Below are 25,365 nucleotides of genomic sequence, written 5' to 3'. Positions count from 1 at the left end.
AATTAGGACGGTAAACACATATGTATTATACAGTATCTATGATACAAATCAGATAAGAATCCCACAAATTGAATAGAACACTTGAAATCGATCTAACTAAGCAACATTGAAGTCAACTCCCCAGTCAGGGAGGGTTTGACCAGTGCCCACTCCCCAGTCAGGGAGGGTTTGACCAGTGCCCACTCCCCAGTCAGGGAGGGTTTGACCAGTGCCCACTCAGGGAGGGTTTGACCAGTGCCCCAGTCAGGGAGGGTTTGACCAGTGCCCACCTTTGTTTTTGCCCGAAGCTGCTTTCCAAATGATGGTGCCCTCATGTAGCAGTGTTCTAGCTCCCTGGACCAGGTCCTCTCCGCGGAAGAGTCTGCCACCCTTCAGGCGACCAAGGGACTTGGGCTCCAGACTGCGGCTGATGACAGTCAGCCGCACAGCGTTCTTGTAGTCATTGACATTGGCGTCCACCTGGGAGATGGTGTCTCGGATCACAGCCATGGCCGTCACCAGGGACTCATGTTCCTCTGTGTCGACTGGAAGAGAGGATGGGGAGACATGAGGATCAAGGAGGTTAAAACAGTGACTTGCGAGGAACTACCTCAAATCAATCACTCAAAATGTACGTAAAATGTATATACCACAATTCAGTTTGTTTCATAAAGCAATAACACTAGGGTTCATGTGGTTACATGAACCCTAGTGTCCCTATTCTGGGCATGTAGGCAAATATTTGTTGAAATGAGCAGATCTATAAGCTCACATTGGTTACTTTCTATGAAGAGATTTGGAGGAGGAAAAAGGAAGGGACCAAGTAGACCTCTGCAGTCCCGGGTCAAGTGTATAGGGTTTAAGTGATTTGTGTTCACTACATCAACAGGTAGATGCAGAGAATAAAATCAATGACTCAAAACTGACTGAAGCCAACAAGGAAATGTAGAAAACCCATAGCGAATATAGATATCTCAGCATACATTTGGAATAAATCCAACATCGTCATGTCTCAGTTGTTCGAATTTATAATACATTTATCCTCAAGAGTCAAGAGTCCCACCCAAATATAGAAATGCCGTTTACTTCCTCCTACAGCCCAGTGACAACAAATGCTCCGCAGACCACATCTCCACCAGGGTGGATTGCCTAGACAGGGCTGACAGCTGTCTACATACATCCAGCAGTCTACATACATCCAAACGTTAGTTTGGACAGGATTGGTACTAATCAAGAGCCAACTTCCAGTAGGTACAAATGTCCTTGTAATCCCTGTACAAGTGACACTACAACCTCTTGGAAGAAATGTCCAAATAACGGCCAAAAGTAAAGCAGCTTCCTTAACCCATTTTGACCTGAGATCAGATTCTGAAAATGTCTTCTACATCCTGACAGTTTTCTGAAAAAGCTATGTCGTTCTACGATTTTTCAAAAATAGCAGACCTACAAGCTCGTAGCGCGCCACTCGGTGGCGCGCTATGAGCTTGTAGATCTGCTATTTTTCAATAGCTAAAGCATAACATAATGCTAACACCAAAAGGGGTTCCCGCCCAAAATGGGATAAGTTCCTTGACCTACAGTACTAGGAGTGTGGGTGCAAAGGTTTAACGCCAATTAGTCCAGTGGTTACACACAGGCAGAATCATAATCTCCGTCTCCCAGCCTGGTGGTGATAGTAAAACCATATTTGTTGCAGTGACATCTGTAGAGGGAGGAACTTAAATGCAGATGACATTTATACAGTACGTACCTTCAGTGTTCTGTAAAAGGCGCTCCACTAGGACAGGGTATTTTGTGATGCGTTGAGTCACCAAAAGAAAACAATCAGGGACACCCTGTCTTCTCACAATGGGTGACTGACCGATTCTCTGTTAAATACACGAAGAAAAAAAAAAGAACCCACATTAAATTCATATACATTTTTATAGGATTGCACAATTATGTACAACAATGTCCAGCTCAGTGGCCCTGTGGTTAGTGTCCGGCATCCGCCCTATGACTGGGAGGTCGGGGTTCGATCCCCGGCCGGGTCAGAATCATCTTTATTATCACAGTTTTACAAGTGAAAAAGTTTGTAAAAAAGTTTGTTTTGTGCATAGTTCCCATCGTGTTATAAGGGTCATACCAAAGACTCTGAAAAATGGGACCCAGTGCCTCCCTACTTGGCACCATCATCGTTGGATCCCTTCGACATACTAGCGTCATGTCCAGGGGGTGTACTTGTGTACATCAAGCTGCCTCACAGCTCACACTACAGAAACAAGAGATAGGCTCCTGCCCTACGTGCTTACAATTATGTACAGTACTTCTGGTAAACATACATCTATTAAATATACTATACTACTAATACGTGGCCTGCTGCTACAGACACTTTGGGGTAAGACACCAAGTTATGTGTTCTGAGACACTGCTCTGCATGCCGTGCACGCCAAGGTCAAGGTAAACTTTAAGCCATATCATCATGGTGATGTGCAGTATATCTTTGGTTTGTTGGTAACTTGTATTGTACAGTACTTTTAATTCTGGTTGTTTTCAACCACATACTTTAATGTTTATTACTGGACGCAAAAACAAACATCAGGTACATCACATGGATGTACCTGGGACGTATCCTCAGTGATGTATCCTAAGGCAATCGGGTTTCGGGTCTCGCAACATCATACCCCTCACTCAGGTGACCCAGCCGGGGGTAATCAAGTCCCGACTTACGTCCCAGTAGCTACCCTTGATCAGTCCCATTAGGGAAAGTGGCAGCGGTGGCCGAACGGATAGCGGAGCGGTCTTGATACCGGAAGGTCGCCAGTTCGAATCAGCGGTCCGACACGTTAAAATTACCACCGCTGAAGTGCCCTTGAACAAGGCATTGAACCACTACGATGAAATGTGTTCTATGAGCAGGGCCTGGCTGGAAACAAGTTCTTGAGCTTAGCCCAGATACCCTGGGTAAATATAGTAATCATCATAATCAAAGACCAGGGCCACACAATCCGATGCTCTGGAACTACTCTGCCGGAACTGGGAGTGAGAGGAACTGGCGCGTGGACGGACTAGGCTCTGTGGGACCTGTCTGTTGCACCAGTCTCCCACCAGGCACGTCATTCAGGAGTGGTTGATTCTCAAGCCGCAATGGTTCTGCATGGTGGTGCTGCAGGCTCCGCTTGCGGCTTGAATGGCCCTCCTAAAGGCCTCACCGCAAGTTCCTCTATATTCGTCTATATTCCGGCTGTCACCAGTCTCTCCGGTGGTCACCAGACTATTCCTGGTTGTCACGTACAGTAGTCCATTCCTATGATCCATAGTTATGACTTATGAGGCAACAAAACATCCTTCCTTTGCAGATTTGAATCAAGCACCAATAGTCACACTTTGAGCAGACAGGCTCTTCTTCAGACTGCATGTCTCCTCAAAATGTCAGTACTGGTGCTTAATTAAGACCTGCAGTGTGTGAACTCCTGACTTCTTTATCTGCTTTTAGCACCATTCTCTGTAAAACATAAATATTTTTCTACATGGAAAATGCCCACATCTTCAACAGTGCAGCATTCACTGTCTGTGTCAGCAGTGGCTCAGGGGTAGAGTGGCCGGTAGAGCAGCTGGATGGGAACAGCTAGGTTCCAAGTTCGTTCAGTTCACTCCCTCAGTGTCCTTGAGCAATACTCTGAACCCCTAATTTAGTCCATGAGCCAGACAAGTTTTCATTACGAAATGAGTGGGCAAAACCATACCTATATTAAATTGTTTAGAAGGTCAATATAAGTAAATTAATATATGATAACACTTCCACAGGAGCAGCTTTTTCATATTTATCACACATTTTGTTATTTTCACCTATATACATGTGAATAGGATGAAAAAACGTAAGAACTAGTGATCACCATGAAACTTCCCTAGTAGGCCACATTGAAATGCTCTGATGTATGATTACATCTATCTAGAACACTCTAATATACACATTCATATTGATACAGATAGGAGTATTAAATAATTAATGCACAAAATCTCTGTACGTGCATACACACGTCCATCTAGTAGACCATGGGTTTTCAACAGGTGGTCCGTGGACCACTGGTGGTCCGTGGAGGTATTGCATGTGGTCCCTGACCATGCATTTAGTAATGTAGGATTTGTTGATTTTTTTAAATGTTCTTTCCACTAGTTGAGAAACCGTGAACTGAATGACCTGGTGACCTATGATGAGTCCATCCATGTCATTTACTGACAAGTTGGAGTTCAAGAAATTCAACAGAAAAAGGGAGTTAGAATCTCAAGAAAGGGGAAGTGCGCTGAATGACCTGGTGACCTATGATGAGTCCATCCATGTAGTCATTTACTGACAAGTTGGAGTTCAAGAAATTCAACAGAAAAAGGGAGTTAGAATCTCAAGAAAGGGGAAGTGCACCGGATTGTTTGGTTGAGTCATTATTATTATTAGGACATTTTACCAGTAGTAGTCAACGGTTGAGAAACAGTGGGATGTTGTATACACATGGGATGCATAGCAAGTGTTAAGTTACAAAAGCACTAATCTTAGCCCATATCCCCACCCAACACAATAGTGGTCCCCAGGTTGATTTGAAAAAATGCATTGAATGAGTAGTGCCCATGACGCGGGAACGAAATTCATTTTCTAGGCACTTTTTCTGGGGTCCCAACACGGCCTATAGTTGATTAATAACATGAAAACAATGATTTATTGTATTACAAGTTTTCTGAAATTGTATATTTAAATATGCAAATTAGGCATTATATAGGAAAATATGCCTGATTTTGCATGACTGTCAATTGAATATTGTATTGACAGAGTCAACATTCTTATTTCATTTTGTTAACATGTCAAAATCAAAGGTTTTAAATGAGGGAATATTCAATGTCCATATAGTAGCCAATGTATCATCTAACTATAAATGCAAAGTCTCTGTGTCTGTACAGCTGTACGTCTGTAATACATGTAACACCAAAACCGTTCGCCCCACCTACTTCAAATTCGACACACGCGTTCTACACCCCCACAGGGAGTGCAGTGCCCGGTGTTGAGTTGGTCGGACCCATGATTGTCCAGAACCGCCACAAAAGGCCTCTGCCCGGGCCACAGCTGACATCACAAGGCCTCTGCAACTCCATATTTGGGCATGCCTAAATACGGGTTCGTCCCACCGACTTCTGACATCTGCATAGACCCCATATTTGGGCATGCCTGACAAAGATGGGCATAAAAGGTGATACCGCTGACATCACCATGACTTGACCAGCTCAACAGAACGATGAATTGGCTAATAGATGGCAGTTACAGATCACCTTTTTTACATGCCAATATGCCCAAAGGTACCCGAGCCTATACTGCAACCGGATGCGTGACGCACAACAACATGCATAGAGAGCTGAGTCAGACAAAGCACGAGATGCACGCCTAAAGCTGCAAGATCTGTGGTTGGTGTCAATGCGGGATGCACTCTCAGTCCACGGCCACGCATCACCCTGTGTCCAACCAACATCATCTATCCATTCACTCTGCCCCACCAGTTTCCAGTGAGACCCTGCTTCGGCATGACTGTCAATAAGTCTAAGGGCCAGACACTACAACGTGTTGGGGTCTTCTGCATGAGGAACTTCTTCAGCCAGCCTGGTGTCGAGTTTTAAGCATATATGAAAGTATTGAATAAGTAAAATGACTATTCCAGTCAATTACCCATACTTGAATTATGCAGAAAGGTGTGATTATAGGTCTCTACACAATAATGGCTCAAACGTTTATCATATATTTTTGTAAGAATGTGTGTGGTAATATAGGGGGCCACATATTCAATGCATGATAACGACCACTAAGCTATGTGTCTGCAATGGTTATCATGCCAAACTGTGAAGTAGAGATGCACAACAAGTCAAAAAAAATCACACCAGCTTTGCCCACCGATTTGATTCTATAGCTATGGCCCTGGCTCGTGTTATCACACTATAATAGTGTTTCTGATTGTATCTCTAGAGTTACAAAACGTACAAACACATGTTACCACTCATATTAAAGCTTAGAATGGTGAGCAGTTTTCTATAGCCATTAGGAACATGTTGGTTCTTAGCACACACTTCCAAAATGGGGATATTTGCAAGCCTTATTTAAAATTTCTTAGATGTGTGTGCAAAATATATAATAAAAATTAAAAACCCATTTAAGCATATATGGAAGTTTTGTGGAAGTAAAATAACCATTCCAATCAATTCCCCATATTTGAATTATGCAGAAAAGTGGTTTCATTGGTCTCTGCACAAAGTAAGGTTCAAAAGTTGATCATATATTTGTTGTCACAATTTGCATGTGGCAATATAGGGGTGCATGTACTCAATGCATGATAACTACCACTAAGCTGCTAGTCTGCGATTGTTATCATACAAAAATGTGAAGTAGACAAGTACAGCTAGTCAAAAATTCAAACAAGAATTTGCCCACCCATTTCGTAATTAACGCGCAAATTAGGGGGGTCTGGCTCATGGACTAATTGCTCTCAATGTGAAGGTTGGTGCCTTGCATGGTTGGGTGAACGTAATGCACAATCTATGTAAAGCGCTTTGGATAAAAGCGATTTACAGTACCTAGTTCGTACTGTAGGACAAATGCATTTTGTGGACACGGTGATACACCCTATAAACTGGGCACCAAGTACAGAGCACTTACTCTTATGAGGTTTTGGAACTTCTTGTTGTTCTGGAGCTGTTCTTTGTACACACTGGACGAGTCACTGTTCTTGCTGCAGAAAACGCCGTAGCAATCCTTCATGTTCTCTCCAAGGTCACCTGAAAACTATTAAAATGTCTGGTTGAAAATGGGATTTGTATAAAGTTTTAAGTACACATTCATCTAGTCCTGCACCAACATGCATGGTGGATTAATAGATTTGCTTTAATAAGCATATGCATTTACAATCCAGACAATCGTATCCAGATTGAAATTCCAATGAAATAGACTAGAGGACTGCCAGATTGTGTGTTGTGGCATTTATTATTAGTAAATGAAAACTGCTGACTCAGGCTTTATGTAAACTGAGACACTGGTCCTCCTAGTACAGCTCTGTATATCAATGTACATCTGAAAACAGAACAGAACAGCTCAGTTCTCCTCATGTAGGTTAATTACAGTTGCTGGTTGTCATTTTAGGAAGGAATTCTGAACCACCGAAATGTCAAACAGATTGCATGACACAGCTTCTTTTTCTACATAAAGAGTTCACTGCGACCATGTACAAAAATACAGACAATAAAACGAAGAAAGCACCCACCTAGCTTACATTTAGTTAACGGTGGGAATGATCCGTAGCTTGATCTGAACACATTAACTTTTGGTTCAAAAGGCCAATGTCAAATCTCAGTCGGAAATAGCATCTCTTTCTTGACAACTGAATAGTTTTGATGGAGGCATGCACTGCACTCTACTTAGAACAATCTTTCTAGTTGGATATGTAATGGAGTTTTGCAATGTATATCACACGATTATTAAGCTAGTCATTTCATGAACCAAAACTGCAATATGAACAGCCACCGAGTCCACTGATTTCTCATACATCAGTGGCTTGCAATTACTGGTACAGAACCCTTGGACAGAATAAAACAAACATGAAACACAGACACATTTACTTCCTTTACCAGTGAAACTACCACAGCAGTTAGGTAATGTATCCTAAAATGATGCCAGTGACACAGCATCATTCCAGGGCCATGAGGACAGACAGTAAAACACACACAGCCCATCAGCACTTCCCTTCAGACTCAGGGCCTGAGTACACCTGTACTGAACAGAGTGGGAGTGTGGGCTCGTTCAACACAACAAAAACGAGAGAGGGAGGGGGTGGGGGGGAAGCTACAGTCGTAGCTTAGTGCAGGAGAAGCCAGTGTGTTTGGTGGTGAGAGAATCCATTTAAACATCAACTACTTATGTGCCAGGGTTAGTGCCAATGCCAGTTTATCTCCATTCTCAATATGGGTGGAGGGAAAAAGGGATTTTGGGGGAAAAGAATATGAGAAACTCATGGAGGAGTCACTTTTTTCATGTACAAATGGAGCAGGAAAAATGTTGCATGTTCTCCCCGTGTCCCCTAGGGTAGGTACCCTCATACAAAACATGCAGTAATCCTGGTTTCTATACTGCCTCCCCCTGGTCAGCCTGATGGAGGGGAAAGGAACGGGTTGGAATAACATGTTCCTTCCACAGAAACTCCACCTGTGCACCTGTGTTGCCATTTACTGCCCTAAAACAAACATTAAAGTCCATAGATTTGGCTGGTAAAGAGTTTATGTCTAAATGCCCTAAACAAACATTAAATTCCATAGACTTGGCTGGCAAATGATTTACGTCAAAAGTGCTCTAAGCAAACATTAAAAATTCCATAGACTTGGCTGCCATATGACCTACAGTTGGGTGCCACCGATATTGTCCCTTATCATTTGACCCATTTAGGCCTGACCTCAAAATTAAAAAAAATCCGATTTAAAAATAAATAAATAGCAGACCTACAAGCTCGTAGCGCGCCACTCGGTGGCGCGCTATGAGCTTGTAGATCTGCTATTTTTCAATAGCTAAATTAACAATGTTTAAAACACCAAAAGGGGTTCCCGCCCAAAATGGGTTAACTGTCCTTTTGCGCAGATCACGCAAACCTCAGCAAAAAGAAAAGGACAATATCGATGGCCTCCAACTGTAGTCTTCAAAAGCCATGTATTGGAGGGGCTAGCGCCAATCTAAAATAAGAAGCTACTAGCATACATCCCATACATACTCCAGACAGATACATTGCATCACATTGGCTTCCTCACAGACACTTATATAGGCTGGAGTGAAAATTGGTCTGCAATGTGATTATTAATAATCCACAGTAACCACAAAGCTACAACAACACTTGCTTTGATCCCTCCTGTTCCCTCTCCCCGTCCTGTCTGACTGGTTCCTTAAGTGAGGATGTTCTTTGTATTAATTTGCAAACTGTAAAGGTAAATTGACTGGGGACGATGTTGATATTGTGAATTGAAGTACCTGTATGTAAAATATTCGCAAGCTAACTGATATTGAACTCAGTCATCAACAATCATCAGATACTAACTGAACATCGAATGAAGAATCTAATTCAAAGCGAATCGTGAGATACCAAATGATTCACACCTTAAAGTGCCCAAACCGAGTGGTCGAAGCCTAATAGATACACGTTTGACTCATTGTCAAAGACTCCCAAAAGACAAAATATTTTCAGCTTGGTTCTTCAACAAGTTTAAAAAAAAGTAATGTACTACAAATATAAATAAATGTGTAATTTCTTTCCATCCAAGTATCATGACAAGGGATTATCTTTCCCCTTGTAATGTCATCGCAATTCATGTTGCGTTTCCTTGCCTACCTGAGAGATGAGTATATCCGCCAGCTGTGTGATCTGATAGTTGTTTGCAGAGTTTACAGTGTCTTGCTCCTGGGCTTCCTTGCGCCGCCGCTTGAGGCAGGACAGAAAGTGCTGGTGGAGTGCGAGCAGATGCTCCACCACTGGGAAGAGTCGCTCGAGCTTGTCCTTGTCCATCTGCAGGGTCTCCTTCATCTCGTACATGTAGACGTAGAACAGGATCTTGAGGGTCCGCACATGGTGCATCTCCGTCTGAATCAGCTCTGGGGGAATCAGAGGGAGAGTATATTCTTGTCATGGCGGCTTTTTTCAAATAATGGGCACCTGGCTGTTTGTGTGTGTTTATGATAAAAGTGTTCCAGTTAAATGGCTTGGTGGCCAGCAGTGGCAGACTGTGTTATTACTGCACATGAACAGTATCATAGATGCACATAACTCACTAGTACTACTCCCCTCCCCCAGGGCACTGTGCTAAACACAAATGCGTTAGACATGGCTTGAAAAAAAGAATTGCAGCTGTCATGGAGGTCATTGTTAGCGTATAGGTGTGGTTGTCCCAAGTGTCTGTCTGAGGTCATGAAGTCATTATCCATCACCAAGATAGCAGGCACTGTCAATTCTGCTTTTTACCATGCAGTCATTATGCACTTTACCAGAATAATTGCTCTAATCCTCTTCCTTTTTACATTGCATCATTACAGCATAGCGGTTCATTGTCTGTGGAAACACTTGGCCAGAGGGAGACTGGCAGTTTAACAGCATGCTCAATGAGAGTGACAGGCAAACACTAGTCCTTGCATCGATATACTGTAACTTGTTGTTTGTAAAGCACAGTAGCTGTGGGTTTGTAAGCGGTGGTTCTTCTCGCTGCTGTTCCAACCCACATACTACTAGAAATAGTAATACTACACAAAAGCCCATGGTATATCCTAATTGGAACGTGTCTATGAGTGCTTAAACACACGTAGTTGGGATATAAAATACAATTTATCACATACCAAAAACAGGCATTATTTGAGGAGCGACCAGCCGACACTGGTCAGCTTCTGTACGGTATACTGCAAGGCTGATATGACAGCTGACCAATCAATGCAAGTTAAAGCCGTATCTTCCCCAAGGGCTATATAGATGTTGACCAATCAGTGTGGCATGATGCCACCATCCCTCCTAGCTATGGGACTGAAAAGGGACAGGGAGATCAATAATGACACAGTGCCATAAAACAACAACATGGCAGAATACATTATGGGGTTGGCGATAGAATGGGAATGAAGAATGAGGCAGAGATGGACTGTTTTCTGTTGGACAAGCAACAAGCGGCAGAATGCTACTCCATAATACACTGTACCTTTAAGTACACAAAGGAACCAAAACACAGAGCGATGTGGTCTATAACGCGGGTGATGTGAACTCACATTTTTGTACTCTGAAGACCATAATTATCTTCCTTTTGTCAGTCTCAAATCATCTGGTAACCACAGCACTATAATTCTGTCAGGACCACTTTCAACAAAAATTGCATTTTGTTTGTTTTAATTAATGTTTTAATTGCATATTGGAGCTATATTTCAAGTGCAATATTTTAGCATTTAATATGTTTTGCGGCATGACTATTTTCTCCTGCACATACTGTACATGTACTGTACATACAAACAAGGTTTCTATCCGAAAGCAACAATATACTATAACATAACGGCGCCACGGTGTACCTACCATAGATGACATCCTGTCTTTTCACAGCCCGTTTGTCCAGAGCTTTAAAGTAGTTCTGGTCCACAGCCACACTCCAGGAGTCTGCCTCCAAGTGCTCAGCATCAGCCTCCAGCTCATCGCGAAGGATTGAATATTGGGCATCTGGAAAATTAAGTAGAATAAGACGGTCATACAGCTGCACAACTTTAAGCATACTGGGGCCTTTACTGTTCCTAATACAGTATATGTAAACGACATGACATCAGCTTGTGACTGCAACTTCCTGTTCCTGTTCGCAGATGACCCGGCACTGCTAGTCTCGGAAAACAGGAACAAACTGCAGGTTGAAAAGGCCCTCAGCTCTGAACTCGGTAGAATCTGCACCAAACTATCTTTACACCTGGGAAAAACTGAATCCATTCTCTTTGGATCTAATAGTAATCTCAGCAAGGCAAATGGCTTCTTGGTTAGGGTGGGTGACAATGTTATCACACGTAAAGATGAAATTACCTACCTAGGTTCCATCCTGGAGGCTAATCTTTCCGGTGATAAAATGGCCACCAACGTAATCAAAAAGGTCAACCAAAGAACAAGATTCCTTTACAGGATCTCCTCACTGGTCAACAAAAACACCTTGAAGAACAGGAGCCCTCGTACAAGGTTTCTTTGACTATGCATGCACCTCCTGGTACCACAGCACCTCAAAAGGCCCTTAAAACTAGGCTCCAGACTTCCCAAAACAAACTGGTCAGGCTCCTACTTGGCCTCACCCCCCGAACCCACCTGACCCCTGCCCACTTTGACAGGCTGGAATGGCTTAGGGTCGACGACAGAGTACAGCATCTTGCAATGGGTCTGGTCCACAAGATTCGATACACCACCAAGATACCCATGTACCTATCTAGATACTTCCTTAATGTTAACGAAGTCCACACCCACAACACCAGAGGAAGTGCAACGAACCATGTACAACCCAGATTCGGCACAAACAAGGGACTAAATTATTTTCGCTCCTATGCCACCAAAATGTGGAACGCCCTACCAACAGTCATTAAGACATGCGAATCCCTTGACTCCTTCAAAACCGCTCTCAAAGGTCATGCTCACCTACGGATGGCTGCAATTCGAAACTGGCCTCCGTAAAATCTGAATCCCCCCCACCGCCCACTCCCTTTTCCCCTCACTGTATATTTTTCTTTTCCCTTTTTACCTCCCTTATGATGAATTCCTGTTCTGTTCTTTGACTATATAGAAGTGTCTATTTGTAAGTCTCTAAATGTTTTGATGAATTGAACAAGGTGGACCCTCTTGTAAACATGTGTAATGCTTAATTGGGTCGTCCACTCACAGTTAACAGTCTTTGTATTGAGTTTGTGCTTGAAATGTACTGTAATTCTGCAAACTGTTAATAAATATTTCAATCAATCAATCAAAGTTAATAGTCAATGTATTATTACTACCATGTGTATATCAGATACTTTTATGATGACTATACAATATATTAAATATTTGACAGGTGTTCCTCATAAAAGTCTTAAACAGTGAAATGTCTCGCAATTAAAGCATAACAAAAAATAATAATAATATAGGTAAAAGTAATGAACAATAGATGACAAACTAAATGGGTTTTTTTCTACAGTACATGCGATTTCTTGATTCATTTCAACATGTCTTATTGGCATGTAAGTGTTATCAATGTAAGCAAAACAATAACATGTAAAAACATAAGACAACAATAGCTCTGGTCCATAGCTCTAATGCGTTTCATTTAGAGCTATGTTACTCTCAACTTCCACCGCTCGCATGAATGCAGACCAGCCTCTCGTCTTTAGCGTAAATAAAAAGAACGTTTTTGCTACTCACCAAAACAAAGGCGGGTTGTGTCATTAGAAAGCCTACTTTCCTTGGTGGAAGCACTCTAAGCCCCCCACCACACGTATAAACTGTACTTTTTGGCCAGAAAGGGATTTTTTTTCACCGGAGGAAAAATATTCTCTATGAGGCAGTTCTCTGGGCAATATTGGTAGAGGGCGCAGCGGAGTAACTAAAAGTATTTTTTTCCCGGTGGAAACAAAATCCCCTTTTGGCCAAAAAGTACAGTTTATACGTGTGGTGGGGGGCTCAGAGTGCATCCACTAAAGAAAGTAGGCTTTCTATTGACACAACCCGTCTTTGTATTGGTGAGTAGGTCAAACGTTCGTGAGATTTCCACTAAAGAGGAGAGGCTGGTCTGATTTCGATTTGAGATTTAAAACTGAAAGTCCCATAGCCTTATACTGCAGGGCAGAATCGTAGAAGCAGTAGAAGGATATGGACCAGAGTTAAGACAACAATAGAGAAGAAAACCATGATGTCTAAAATGTCCCACTTGTTTGTGCCCATGTGCGTGCACGTGTTTTCATCATGGCTCGACACACATTTAGATCCGTTATGTTTTGGCTTAAGAAATAAAATAAAGTTCAGTTCAGTTTGTCAAGTTCAATTAATGTGTACGTGTGTATTATGTGTATTATGTGTATTATATTTTTCCTCGCTCTTTGGATAATTAAAGTTATGTTCTTTTCATAATATTAACAGTGTATACATATTTTTTGCTTATATGTTAAATGTTCTCAAAATATAATGCTACGTTTTTCAAATTGATAAGAAAATGTTGAACTTTTTGACAAAACATTGGAAACCAATCTAGAACTCTCTACAATTGGGACTAAACCCCCATATCCAGCGGTCTGGCTCTAGTCAAAAGCACTTAAGCTAGTTTCATCAAGCAGGGATTGTGTAGCTCAGGGTTGACAGGCTGTTATGATAAGAGGTACAGCAGGGACCTTTCAACAGGCCCTCATCCCGGATCATTATTACATACAGAAGGCTAACTGACCTTCCAGGTTGATGGACTCAGCCGCGGAGGGGGCCAGCGACGCAGAGTCGTCAAAGAATTTGAATCGCAGGACATCGGTCTCGTCCATCTGTGCTGCGGAGACGGAATCTTGAAGGTATGTGGTAAAGATAAGGGTTGATAGTTAATGAGTGATGTCAGGGGAAGGGGATGGCATGCGAGCATCCAGACACACACTGAAATGGGTGCACTCATCATGCATATACAGCACGCACGTGCATGGACTTTTACTCAAAACACTCACCCAAGCCCCCATAATATACATACAACAAAAATAAAACACAATAAGTCTGCTATAGTCTACACAGGTCTAGACTCTGAACCACTTAACGGGATATCACCGCCTCCTCATGCATTAGAATGTTCTTCTTAAAGGGGCATTCCACTCATTTTCAACATTTTACTATGTCATTAATGTACCTTAGAGCTGTTGTGTGGAAATAATAAAAAAGTTCCCCCATTCTGTGTTTCCTAGAACTAGAGGTCTGAAAAAAATCATTAACATGGTGAAACACATCTTGATGATGTCATCAAGATATGATTTTTTTCATAATTACAGTTCTAGGAAACACAAAATTGGGGAACTTTTTTAAATTATTTCCATACAACAGCTCTAAGGTATATTAATGACATAGTAAAATGTTGAAAATGGGTGGTTTTCCCCTTTAAGGGTGAGGGGGCTGTGATTTTTCCATTCATATTTTAGATATATTATTTTACATTTATTTGAAAGTGAAATATCAAACCTGGGACTAGGGGTGGAAGTAGTCTGTGCTGATGGATTAGGGTAGCACTGGAAAGGCCATTGGAGGCTGGGGGAGCAACACTCTCCCTAGTACTGAGAGGAAAAGCATATTAAGTGTCAGAATTAAAGGAGCATTCAGTGATTTGGAAAACCACCCAGTCCGCCCCGGTAACAAAATGTGCTCTACAGTGGGGGGAAGTGCAACAGGCCAACAGCATGTGCACTAAGGCCCGCCCCCACTCGATCATGATTGGAAGAAGGCCCCTCTCATCCTGATTGGATGAAGGCTTTGCCACCCGCCACCAAAACTGAAACTAGGGTTTTTTTTTACCCCAGGGGCTCACTGTGGACAGGGAGGAACTCCTTATATGGTCAGCACACTCTATAGTAGGCAGGATTATCCAGAAAAAAAGAAAAAATAAGTGATATTTGAATTAAGTCAAATCACTGAATATACCTTTAAGTGATGGGGAGACAGTCTACGCCAGGGGTGCCCACACATTTATGACGTGAGATCTACTTTCAAAATGACCAGCTCAACTAGATCTACCCACTGAAAAAATAAGTGTACCATTGCTGAAAATAGTTTAAATATATAATGTACCTGGGGGGGCTTTGGAATAGGGAGGGGGGAGAAATTATGACAGGCAGTTTCTGCTGTCAAAATATGTCCCCCCCGTATTTAACTTAAAACGCCCAATGCATTCTCAATGGCAATAGCACAAACTTTGGCATGCTACTAGTCCTACATACTTGCACCTAGAAACCCCATTCAAACCCATTTAGGTTAATCTTACGGTGGACATGTTTGCCTGAAAAGAAATCTTTGAAATGTTTCATAGTTTTCGAAATATAGTGCTTTCACTAAAATCAATGCAAATAAAAAGTAAATGAACCCATAGACCAGGGGTGCCCACACCTTTTTGACACGAGAGCCACTTTCAAAATGACCAGCAGCTCAACAAGATCTACCCACCAAAAAAAATGTGATCTACCTTTTGGGCACCCCTGGTCTACGCGGTGATAACGGCCCCATATTAAAACTAAGATGACTTCCATATAAATTAAGTGGCCTTAGAATTGTGCCTCATCTCTCACACATACCCTAAAAATCACACCCGTGTGAACCGAGTGGTGCAAATCCCCCCCCCCCCCTCTCTCTCTCCCTCTCATTAGCAGGCAACAGTGCAGCACTATCTCTCTCTCTCTCCGTTTCTGGCACAACAGCGCCACTTTTGGTACTCATTGGTACTGGTGCTCATAGTCACACACAAACATAGTTGAACACGGACAACCAGTAGTCACACACAAACATAGTTGAACACGGACATTGCTGTTCCTTGGAGTGGTTGCACCACCAAAAAAAAATGTAAACACTGGGATGGTCATAAAAATAGGGTTCGATTACTCAAACCTGGTGCATTCAGCTTGACCAGGTGCTTCAATGAGCACACTTGGTTGTGTATGTGTATGCGGGTGGGAAGCTGGCAGGGGATTGTGTTCTTTGTCACTGCACTACTGACTCCTAATGGTTGGTTGGGGAGGGCCCATTCTGCCAATGGACCCATAGAGCCAAAGCGGTCATAGAAAGAGTACGAACATACATAATAATAATATATTTAGTCCTTGAGTTGTTGGGGTATTTGTCACTGTACATTTGTCACTCTGCATTAATAAGAGGCCGGGGAGAAGTTAGAGGTTAAGTGTCTTGAAACAGATACATTACACTAATTATTAGTTATTTCAACAGACATAGATCATATTTGAGAGGTTCAAAGATGAACATTTGTTACAGGAATGTTAGACTTACTGTACCTTCACTTTGCTGCTGACAACAACCCTTGCTGCTTTATGGACTGGTGCTCACTCAAAGTCCCTTGTTCAGACAGTGAAGTTTCTGCATTTGAAAAGAAAATACCAGATGGAGTCAGTGTGCTTGTCGCCGTACTGAATCCCAACAAAAGGCTCGTTTCAAAACTAATCTGGCCCTGTGGAGAGAGAACTGGTTTGGCAGACTGTGACAGCACAGCTCAAGTCTGACCTGCTCTAAGGCAAAGACACATGACGGAGAGGTTGCCTCGGAGGAAGCAAAACATGGCAAAAACAACACACATAAACGTGCTATGCTAACCATTGCTAGAGGCTAATTGATTTAGATGGGGTGCTCAGGTGTAAACAGGGTGTGTCTGACAGTAGTTCAGTGGTACGAGTTTCATGACAATGTCATCGGTCCCCTTTCTTTCTTCTTTGCCCTAAGTTACACATCTCCACTGCGTGGGAATTATAGGTCTGACAGTGAGACAGATGTAATTGCATGACAAGATTTATTTAAACTGAGCTTTGAACCTTTCCTGTGTTGTTCACTAGTTTTTCCTAAACTAACATTCACACGACCTAGAAATGAAAATGGCTTACCTGTTCTTTTCCTCTCCTCTATACTCTTTTCAATGCAAGTAACTCGTCTTGAACATCTTCGTGGCACTTTAGAAACAGAAAAAATATAATAAATAAACAAGTGGAAAATATGCCAAAAGGAATACCAGTGAAGCTACTGAGGAAGGCAGTTTAATTAGAAACCAAAAATAACTTGTCAAAATCCAACCAAGAGCAAGAGTCCAGATTAAACAGAGTGGCTTTCAGTTACTCTGTGTGTGTGACGTGCGTGCGTGTCCCTCTGCCCATGCATGTGTGTTTTTGGCAGGCTCAGGCACTGAACCTCAACCTACTGTTACTGTATCTTCTGTTGTGTACACATGCCAACCTAAAATCAGCAGCTGTTGTTTCTAATATACACTGAGCATTGTCAGCTCAACCCTTTACAACCATTGCCTCTGAAGAATCATACAGAAGCAGAGCAAACACCCTTTCTGCTCTGTGGGACGATGAAGCAGGTCATGTTAAACAAATACACGTAGACAGTACATGAGGAGATAGTAGTGGCATATGGGAGGCCAACGTTTTAAAATTGGGTAGGAAAAATAGGCTAATCCAATACACGTAGCAAAGCCCATTATGGCTTTGACAAAATGTGTCATATGAAAAGGAATTAGTTTCAAATTGGTTCCATGCAGGATAATTACAGACAGAGGACTGGGGTTAGGACTTACAGTACTTGTGTAGCAGCGTATTATTATTTTAAAGCTAAAAAGCACATGTTGAATGACAAGACACGCCCAAAACACACATTACTGTTTGACCAAAGAAGCTGTGAAAATGTCACATAGCCCAACACGTGCGTGACGCGCACACGCACACACAAAGTACACAGACATGGATGCTTCCAGTCAGAAGGATCGTAACACAATAGACTTGACTTATCTTTAAGTTGTTTACCTTTCTAAACCTCAAGTCACTGTTAATTCAGAGCCTGTTTCAGGTTTGAACATTGCATTCACCTATAGGATAAATGTCAGCATACTTGGGGAGGAAACCAATCTCTTAAAGTAGGTCCATATATATATAGAGGTTCCTATTACTTTATGAAAGTACGAAGAGGTCAGGTGTCGTGGTACGTTATCCTATATTGTGTTTGTGGCTCCGCCCCTCGTCTGGACTCTGAAGTGACAGCCACACCTCGACTGATTCACCCAAACAACACTGGCTGGGAGTGGAGAGCGCAACATGAAATACGGGTGCAATGCTAGACAAAACAAGACCAGCAAGTCTGTCAGGTAACCATCCCACTGAGGGCTGGAAGGCAGGGGCTTTCGCTTAGGACACCGCAGGACCTAATCACTTGTACACTGTAACATGCTGAGTGTTTGTTTATGGAACAAAATCAACCTGTATATTCATGATCCATTTGGTTTGTACAGTTAGTACAACCATTCCTATATTTCTATTCTAACTGGTTTGGGCAGTAGATGATACATGACTTGTCTCATCATTACATGTCCAATAATGTTCACAAAGCTCACACTGGTTTGAATATGTTTGCATTTTATACCAAATAATTATCAGTATTTTCCTTTCTCTCTCATCTGTGTATATCTTATATTATTATTTTTTTCACATTCTTGCCAAATTCCTTGTAAAATCAACCAGGCCAATAAACACATTCCGACTTCGATATTTCGCTAAGTTTAGAAAAACCTCAGACTTCATGCGGCTGGTGAGTCTATGACATCAGAAGTAATCTATGACATCAGTACTTCCATATTAGGGCAAGGTTTCAGCCCGATTTGACTGCCATTTATTATAAAACGCCTAAGGGTGAGAAGCGACCTAGGTCACGTGCATGCATCCGCCTCGTTGACGGCAGACTGCTGGGCGAGCACTGGCGCTTTGGCATGGGGTCAGATCAACATGGAATGAATTCTGTACTGGCCATATAAGGAGCGTGTCTTGAGTGTACAGGGTTTGATGAGGTCGGATCAATTCAACATATGGAATGTCAGAACAGGTCAGCTCCATATATGGAGATCTAAGGGTGGTAGCGGCGACATTCTCTTGACTGTAAAGGGTTCGATGAGAGCCAGGCCTTAATTTTCGGGCCTCTAGAACTCTAGTTTTCGCAAGCTGCCAGGCGCGGCTGCACTAATAACTTTGGGGCAGGCCCGTCTAGAGTTTGAAATTTAGACAGGTATCAGTCAAAAGGGAGACATCGAAGAGGAAGGATGGATGGGGAAGGATCAACATATGGAATGTCAGAACAGGTTCTGACATATATCCATATATGGAGATCTAAGGGTTTGAGGTCAGATGTAGAATTGCTGGCCAATACATGTGACATCAGGGATCCTCACGAGACCTGGGCACCATATATGGGGGCTTTCCCATGTAGGGGAATTTGAGTGACTGACTGACGGGGAAAAAAAGTACGATTTCATAGTAAATGCGACCTGCTGTAGCAATAAAAACATGTGGAAAGAAATTGCAGAATTGCTTCCTTGGCCTACTGGCAGTCTGCACAAGACATTTGGTACTGATCATTCCAGTGGTTTATGAGATTAGGCCCGGGCACACTCTCCTCCTTACACACAGCCGCATACACACAACCCCTCTTTCTAAGACAGCTCGGCCCCTACACTAGCATAACAAAATAACGCATCTCACACTATCTTTTTTCTTGGCAAGCCCTAAATGATTAATTGCCGTGAAACTAACCTTTAGCTTGAGGACATCATAAAAGCTAACCAATACAAAACAGTCAGTGATCCGTGTCTCTCTCAGTCATAATATCTTGTGGCTGATTGTAGTACAGATGTATCCACACAGTGGTTTCAAAGCTGTCTGTAGAAAGATACTTTCACACTAGCCCCATATGTGCCCTCTCCCTACGCTCATTCTGTAGCTCCAGAATGAGCGTAGGGAGAGGGCACATATGGGGCTACTTTCACACTAGCTCCATCATGACAGCTCTTACCTAGCCTAGTAGCCTTGACATGCAGTTTACTCATTAACTGAAACATACTGTACATGATGTGAGGGGGGTGTGTGTGTGTGTGTGTGTGTGTGTGTGTGTGTGTGTGTGTGTGTGTGTGTGTGTGTGTGCTGAAGCAGTGTGAGAGCCTCAATTCAGTAGTCCCTAATTATAAGCATGTGACCTCCCGATGGGCGGGTGGGGGTGTTCTGGGGCGTGGGAGACACAGGAAAAGAAAACATATTAATGTTATTGAGCACCCCCCAATTTGGAATAATAACCCCCCACCCCACACACACAGATATACCAACATACCACATAAACTGCTACCTGAAATTAATGAGGATACAGGTCTACATAAATTATACTAAAATACTACCATGTATGGCATGCGTGTATGCCAAGTGTGTCAGACATTTTGTCTAACGACATTCTTTAATCCACATCTCTAGTCTCAATAACCGGGGCTCCAGTCCAAACCTGGCATTAGGTGATAATAGTGTAACTTTAGGATCTACCCTGTGAAAGTCCTTGCTGGGAGAATGTGAGGAATGCCAAGGTGCACAGAGAGAGAGAGCACTGACCTGGATTCTTACCTATTGAAAAGAGCACTGCAAGTGTCAAATTAAATCATTATCAACAGGCAGAGGCTATAGGGTTTCTGGCCAACAAACGACCCAGTATAGACCAGATTCTTTAGGCTTTGTTTAAATTAATAAGTTAGTAAGTTAAAGTTATCCAACTGAAATGTGGATATAAAGTAACGTTACCTTTACGGTCTTCTAAGCTTACAATACATGTAGACTAAACAAAAGCCACAACTAGGCAGTTTCACTTGTTTGAAGTCGGTGGAAAAAAAAACATGGCAGAAACGGACATAATTCACGTAAAGCGGTTGATCAAACCGTCGCCCATTCAATATTATATCATTTATTTCAGTCAGCCCAGTCCCCAATTAAAACAATGTGCCATGTATCATATTACATGTATGTTAAAACGTGCCTTATTAGCCTCTTGATTGTCCCTTCGAACGCGAGCAACAAAGTTACAAATGTCTTCTTACCTATCGTTGAACACACAGCACAGAAGAGTAAACAAGTGTAGAACTTTAGCCAGAGACAGGTATGACATTATACACTATTATTTTCCATTCCACAGACACTACTTTTACTCTGTCTAGAGACAGTACCATGTGATGCTTCTAAGGAACAAGTGCACACAAGCACAGCAGACCTACCAGACCAGCCCCCTGCATCCAACAACGTCTCCTTCCGTAGAGAACTCAAGCAGTTACACCGAAAATGGCATCCTATCGAATCCTTTGACTCCAGATGTCGCTCTTTTGAACGTTGGCAATGTTGGCCAATTTGCAGACAGTCACTCAGTCACTGCAGTCAACTGCGAAGAACTGGCAAAGAATGAGAATAATTGCTTCCTTGTTCGATATCATTAGCCTAAAGATGAATGAAATGACAATAATGTCAGTGAAGTTTACCTTCCATCCTCTTCCCATCTGTCTGTCTGCAACATAAGCCTTACCGCGGTACTTTAATTTGCTCAACAGTGACCTCTTGTGACAGTGTCAAAGAATTACTAACAACAAAATCATTATCAGAGCCTTATCATTGTCTGTTACTGTGTACATTACAACATTCATATTGAAATAAATCTTCAAGAAATTTGAGTAATTTCTGTATTCTATACATTAGGCCTATCATAAATATAAAGATATACTACAGGTTGAACCGACTGCAAAGTGTGTGGACATTGTGACATTAGAAAAATAATTTCCAGCACAATACTATCCAGTATCACCTGACCCATCAATTGAGGCTGTCAATGACTCTTTGCTCAAAATGTGTTTGAAATGTTTAATGTAGGGTTTTTCTTTCAATCCATACTTTGGGGAGGTGCTTGACGTAGGTGTATTGTACAGTATTGGTTCCAGATGTGTATTCTGATTAGTAATAGATTATACTATACATTATACAAGGTTCACAGCTGTGTAGTCCAAAGAGTAATCTGGATGTTTTGACCATATATCACCTGCTGCTGCTCAAATAACACACCACTTATTAGTTTAATGTCATGATATTTGGCAATAAAAAACCCAAACTATTTATTCTGTATCAGTAATGCAAAGATCATACATAGAAAAATAGTAGAATTGATAGTACTTAGCCTACATTAACGAGAAACAGATTTAGCACTTGGAACACATTTGGCATGTTATGACGACTAGAAAAACATTTAGAGATTTGATTCGTTTTGAACTTTCACTTGTTTTCTAGACATCACTGCTTGATATCTCAGATCATTCAGATATATATACAGGCCATCATGGCCCAGAAATAACTGAAAGGGACGTTTGGGTCTTTTCCTGCTGAGGAACCTTCTTCATGCTCATCATAAGATGGTACCGCTTGTCACTCTGAAGTGGGTGGTAGACAGTTCAGAAACATCACTACCAGTGACACCATCCATCAAGCAGCGTTGACAATTTAAAATAAATAAATAAATGCAACAATGCCTTTGTGTACTTTTTTGTGGAAAAAGCGCCCCCCCCCCCTCCTTTCCTCTCTTTTTTTTGTGGAAAATATAACACGATGGGAACTATGCACAGAAACTAATTTCACCCACTTTTTAACTTGTAAAACTGTGATGCGACAATAAACAGGAAAATAATGGCTACTGTATAGTTTCTATTACATTGGAATCCCCATTGCTGAATGCAACAATGAATGCACTGGTAGGCAGGTTTCTGAACTGTTCATTAACCACCAATGAGACGCAGTGAGTAGACAGAAATTGTGCTAGATTTGTGGGTCCGACTGTTCCGAGGTCGACGGATTTGACTGGGGCGAGTGTGTTTTGGGGCGAGGGTTCTTGTATTCGTCTTGTATACAGAACTGTGTATGGCTTCCTTGAATTCTGCCCAAAGAGTCATCCTTACTACACAAATCTTTTTATAACTACCAATTTAGTCATTCTGCTAGTTCCCCAATTCTTTTTGCTGAAATGCCCAGCCAAGACAGAGACACCACGGAGCATTTAAACAGCTAGTTTGTGTTGGTGGGAAGGAACTTGACCCCTGTAGCACCTAAACACCCACACCACCAGGTTACAACCAACCAACCAACCACACACCTCAACACACTGCCAATGATGGCCAACAGGTGGCACCTTCATGCCACAGATAGAACATATCCACAAATCGAAATGTAGATCCAGTAACTGAATCTACCATCATTTCAACATGATAGTGCTGCAGAAAGAGGACATATACTGTAAGATGAGGTGATAAGAAATAAGAATCCTGCCACTTCATGAATGCACCTTGCTGCTTTATTTACAGCTCAATTTGATTTGATCTTGATATTAGGGGCAGACATCTGAAGCTAAAGACGCCAACACTTTTCACCTGTGCATCCAATAGCAAAAAAAAGGACCAAGTGCAGTTGGTTGATCGAGAGTCCAAAAATGATAATTAGTATGATTTTCTGGATTAGAAAAAAAATTAAACATAATAGACTAAACATGTAAAAACCTTTTCTATGACCTGAAATACCTCATAAATGACATGTCAACTATGTACAAAAAACATCAATAATATATTTATATATATTTATAATCTTCTATACCCACTAAAATATACAGTACCAAAGAAGCAGCTATTGGTCAATCTGAGGAACTCGTTTTGTCAAAAATGCTTTTGAAAACAGTTTAAATATCCTTCAGCTGTAAATATGAAAGGGGGGGGGGGACGTCAGAACAAAGGGGAGGACATACATAACCCAACATAAATGTGTTTTAATCCGTGTGCTGTTTTGGAATACTGCAGAGTGTGAGGAGGCAGGTTACTTCCAACCTGCTCCAGTGAATAAACAGTTTGTTCAGCGATGGACCATCTCAGACCATCCAACAAGTTCACAAGCTTTGTTGCTTGATAAAAGTCTTCTTGTGTTTTGTTGACATCGTGAGTACAAAGTTTCAGACACAAATCCCATGACAGCTGATGTAGGCCACAGACAAAATAGAAGGGCACTTTTTTTCCTTTTTCAAACCCCAGGATGGGGTAACGTCATTTTGATAAAGTAAGGGTCGGGGGGGCTGGACAAGTCTAAAGAGTCAGAAAAGCGACCATGAGTTTTAGCAGCCTTCTTGTTTGTCAAAAAGAGTTTGTTTCACAGTTGATTCCATCATCCGCCCAGTCTAGCACAAACTTGGCAATATATAAAAAAATACTACAATCGTAGACAAGAGAGAAGCAGATCGTTCATCTTTAAATACAAAAAGAAAAAAAACCTCGTGTCCATGGTTGGACAATACAGTAGTGTGTTGGTTTAGTGTGTGGCATCTGAGAAGAAAAAAAATAATGTCCTGAGATATGCTTCGAGGGGCCTCTGAAGAGTGTGATGAGTGAGATCTATATAAAATTACGGAAAACAAAACAAAAAAAACAAAACATATACATATATATTTATATCTATAGCATCTGTGTGTTGGTGTTGGAGATGAGGAGGTGTGTGGGCGTGCGTGTGTGTGTGTGTGTGTGTGTGTGTGTGTGTGTGTGTGTGTGTGAGCACAGTATGTTATGATGGACTGGGCCGCGGTAGGGCCAGTGTTCGTCCGTTAGTCTTTCCCCCATTCATGTGTGTGTAGGGGATGTGATGCTCCTCGTAGCTGCCCCGCAGGCCCACGGAGGAGCCCTCGTCCCGGTCGGAGCACTGCTCCCGCTGCGAGTAAGATGAGGGGTCCAGCGGGATGCTCTCCATGTTCTCCATGTCCAGGTCAAAGTCCTCAGTCTCGGGGGGCTTGTTCTCCTCGCTGTAGAAGAAGGACATGTCCGTGAAGGACGGGTGCAGGTCCTCGCGGAGCATCTCGATGATCTCCTTGAACACGGGACGCGTCTTGGGGTTGTACTGCCAGCACATCTGCATCAGGCTGTGTCTGCGGAGGGTAGTGGAGGGAGGGAGGGAGGGGGCGGAGGGGGGTGTTGTAGTTTATCATGCAGAAACTTTCTGATGCTGGATTGTTTTAAGCTTGATTTATACTTGGTCACACGATGATGTCCCACACCACACATTTCTGATGTACAAACACAACAGGCTGCATGCGTCGCAAGACTTTATGAGCTTGTAGATCGTTTGTGTCCCAAAATATAGAAAGGCCCACTGCAGCTATCAATTATCTTCTGAAAATCTCTTCAACTTCTTCGATTAATCAACATGAACAAATCCATTAACCACTTAAGCCCCATCTTATACTTCTATACTACTATACAAATGCAAACATGGTTAAAAAAATCATGATATAAATT

The 25,365-nt window shown here is 42.1% G+C and overlaps 2 protein-coding genes across 5 annotated transcripts in view; both read right to left on the bottom strand.

Moving 5' to 3' along the window:
- The window catches only part of arhgef18a (rho/rac guanine nucleotide exchange factor (GEF) 18a), a 34,536-nt gene extending 13,167 nt beyond the window's left edge, over positions 1-21,369 (bottom strand). For 2 of the 4 annotated variants that reach the window (XR_013792427.1, XM_079530011.1), the window contains exons 1-10: positions 21,283-21,369; positions 17,099-17,164; positions 16,499-16,580; positions 14,685-14,776; positions 13,921-14,028; positions 11,064-11,204; positions 9,354-9,613; positions 6,647-6,772; positions 1,730-1,847; positions 270-524 (exon numbers count right to left, since the gene is read on the bottom strand). Coding sequence is in view for 3 of the 4 variants with exons in the window: in XM_079530011.1 (XP_079386137.1) it covers positions 270-524; positions 1,730-1,847; positions 6,647-6,772; positions 9,354-9,613; positions 11,064-11,204; positions 13,921-14,008 (988 nt within the window). In the remaining variant the exon portion in view is untranslated. Of the gene's footprint in view, positions 1-269; positions 525-1,729; positions 1,848-6,646; positions 6,773-9,353; positions 9,614-11,063; positions 11,205-13,920; positions 14,029-14,684; positions 14,777-16,493; positions 16,581-17,098; positions 17,165-21,108; positions 21,260-21,282 lie in introns of those variants that run through there. The other 2 variants (XM_079530013.1, XM_079530012.1) reach the window with 2 other exon arrangements.
- A 2,003-nt stretch (positions 21,370-23,372) lies between these two features.
- Positions 23,373-25,365, bottom strand: part of insra (insulin receptor a) — a 71,153-nt gene continuing 69,160 nt past the window's right edge. The window contains exon 21 of the mRNA XM_079530457.1: positions 23,373-24,995. Coding sequence (XP_079386583.1) covers positions 24,638-24,995 — 358 coding nt within the window. The 3' untranslated portion in view covers positions 23,373-24,637. The remainder of the gene's footprint in view (positions 24,996-25,365) is intronic.

This window comes from Electrona antarctica (genome assembly GCF_951216825.1).
Source record: "Electrona antarctica genome assembly, chromosome: 19".
Taxonomy (NCBI): domain Eukaryota; kingdom Metazoa; phylum Chordata; class Actinopteri; order Myctophiformes; family Myctophidae; genus Electrona; species Electrona antarctica.
The sequence above is the reverse complement of the archived record's forward strand: the minus strand, read 5'-3'. Positions and strand labels throughout refer to the sequence as shown.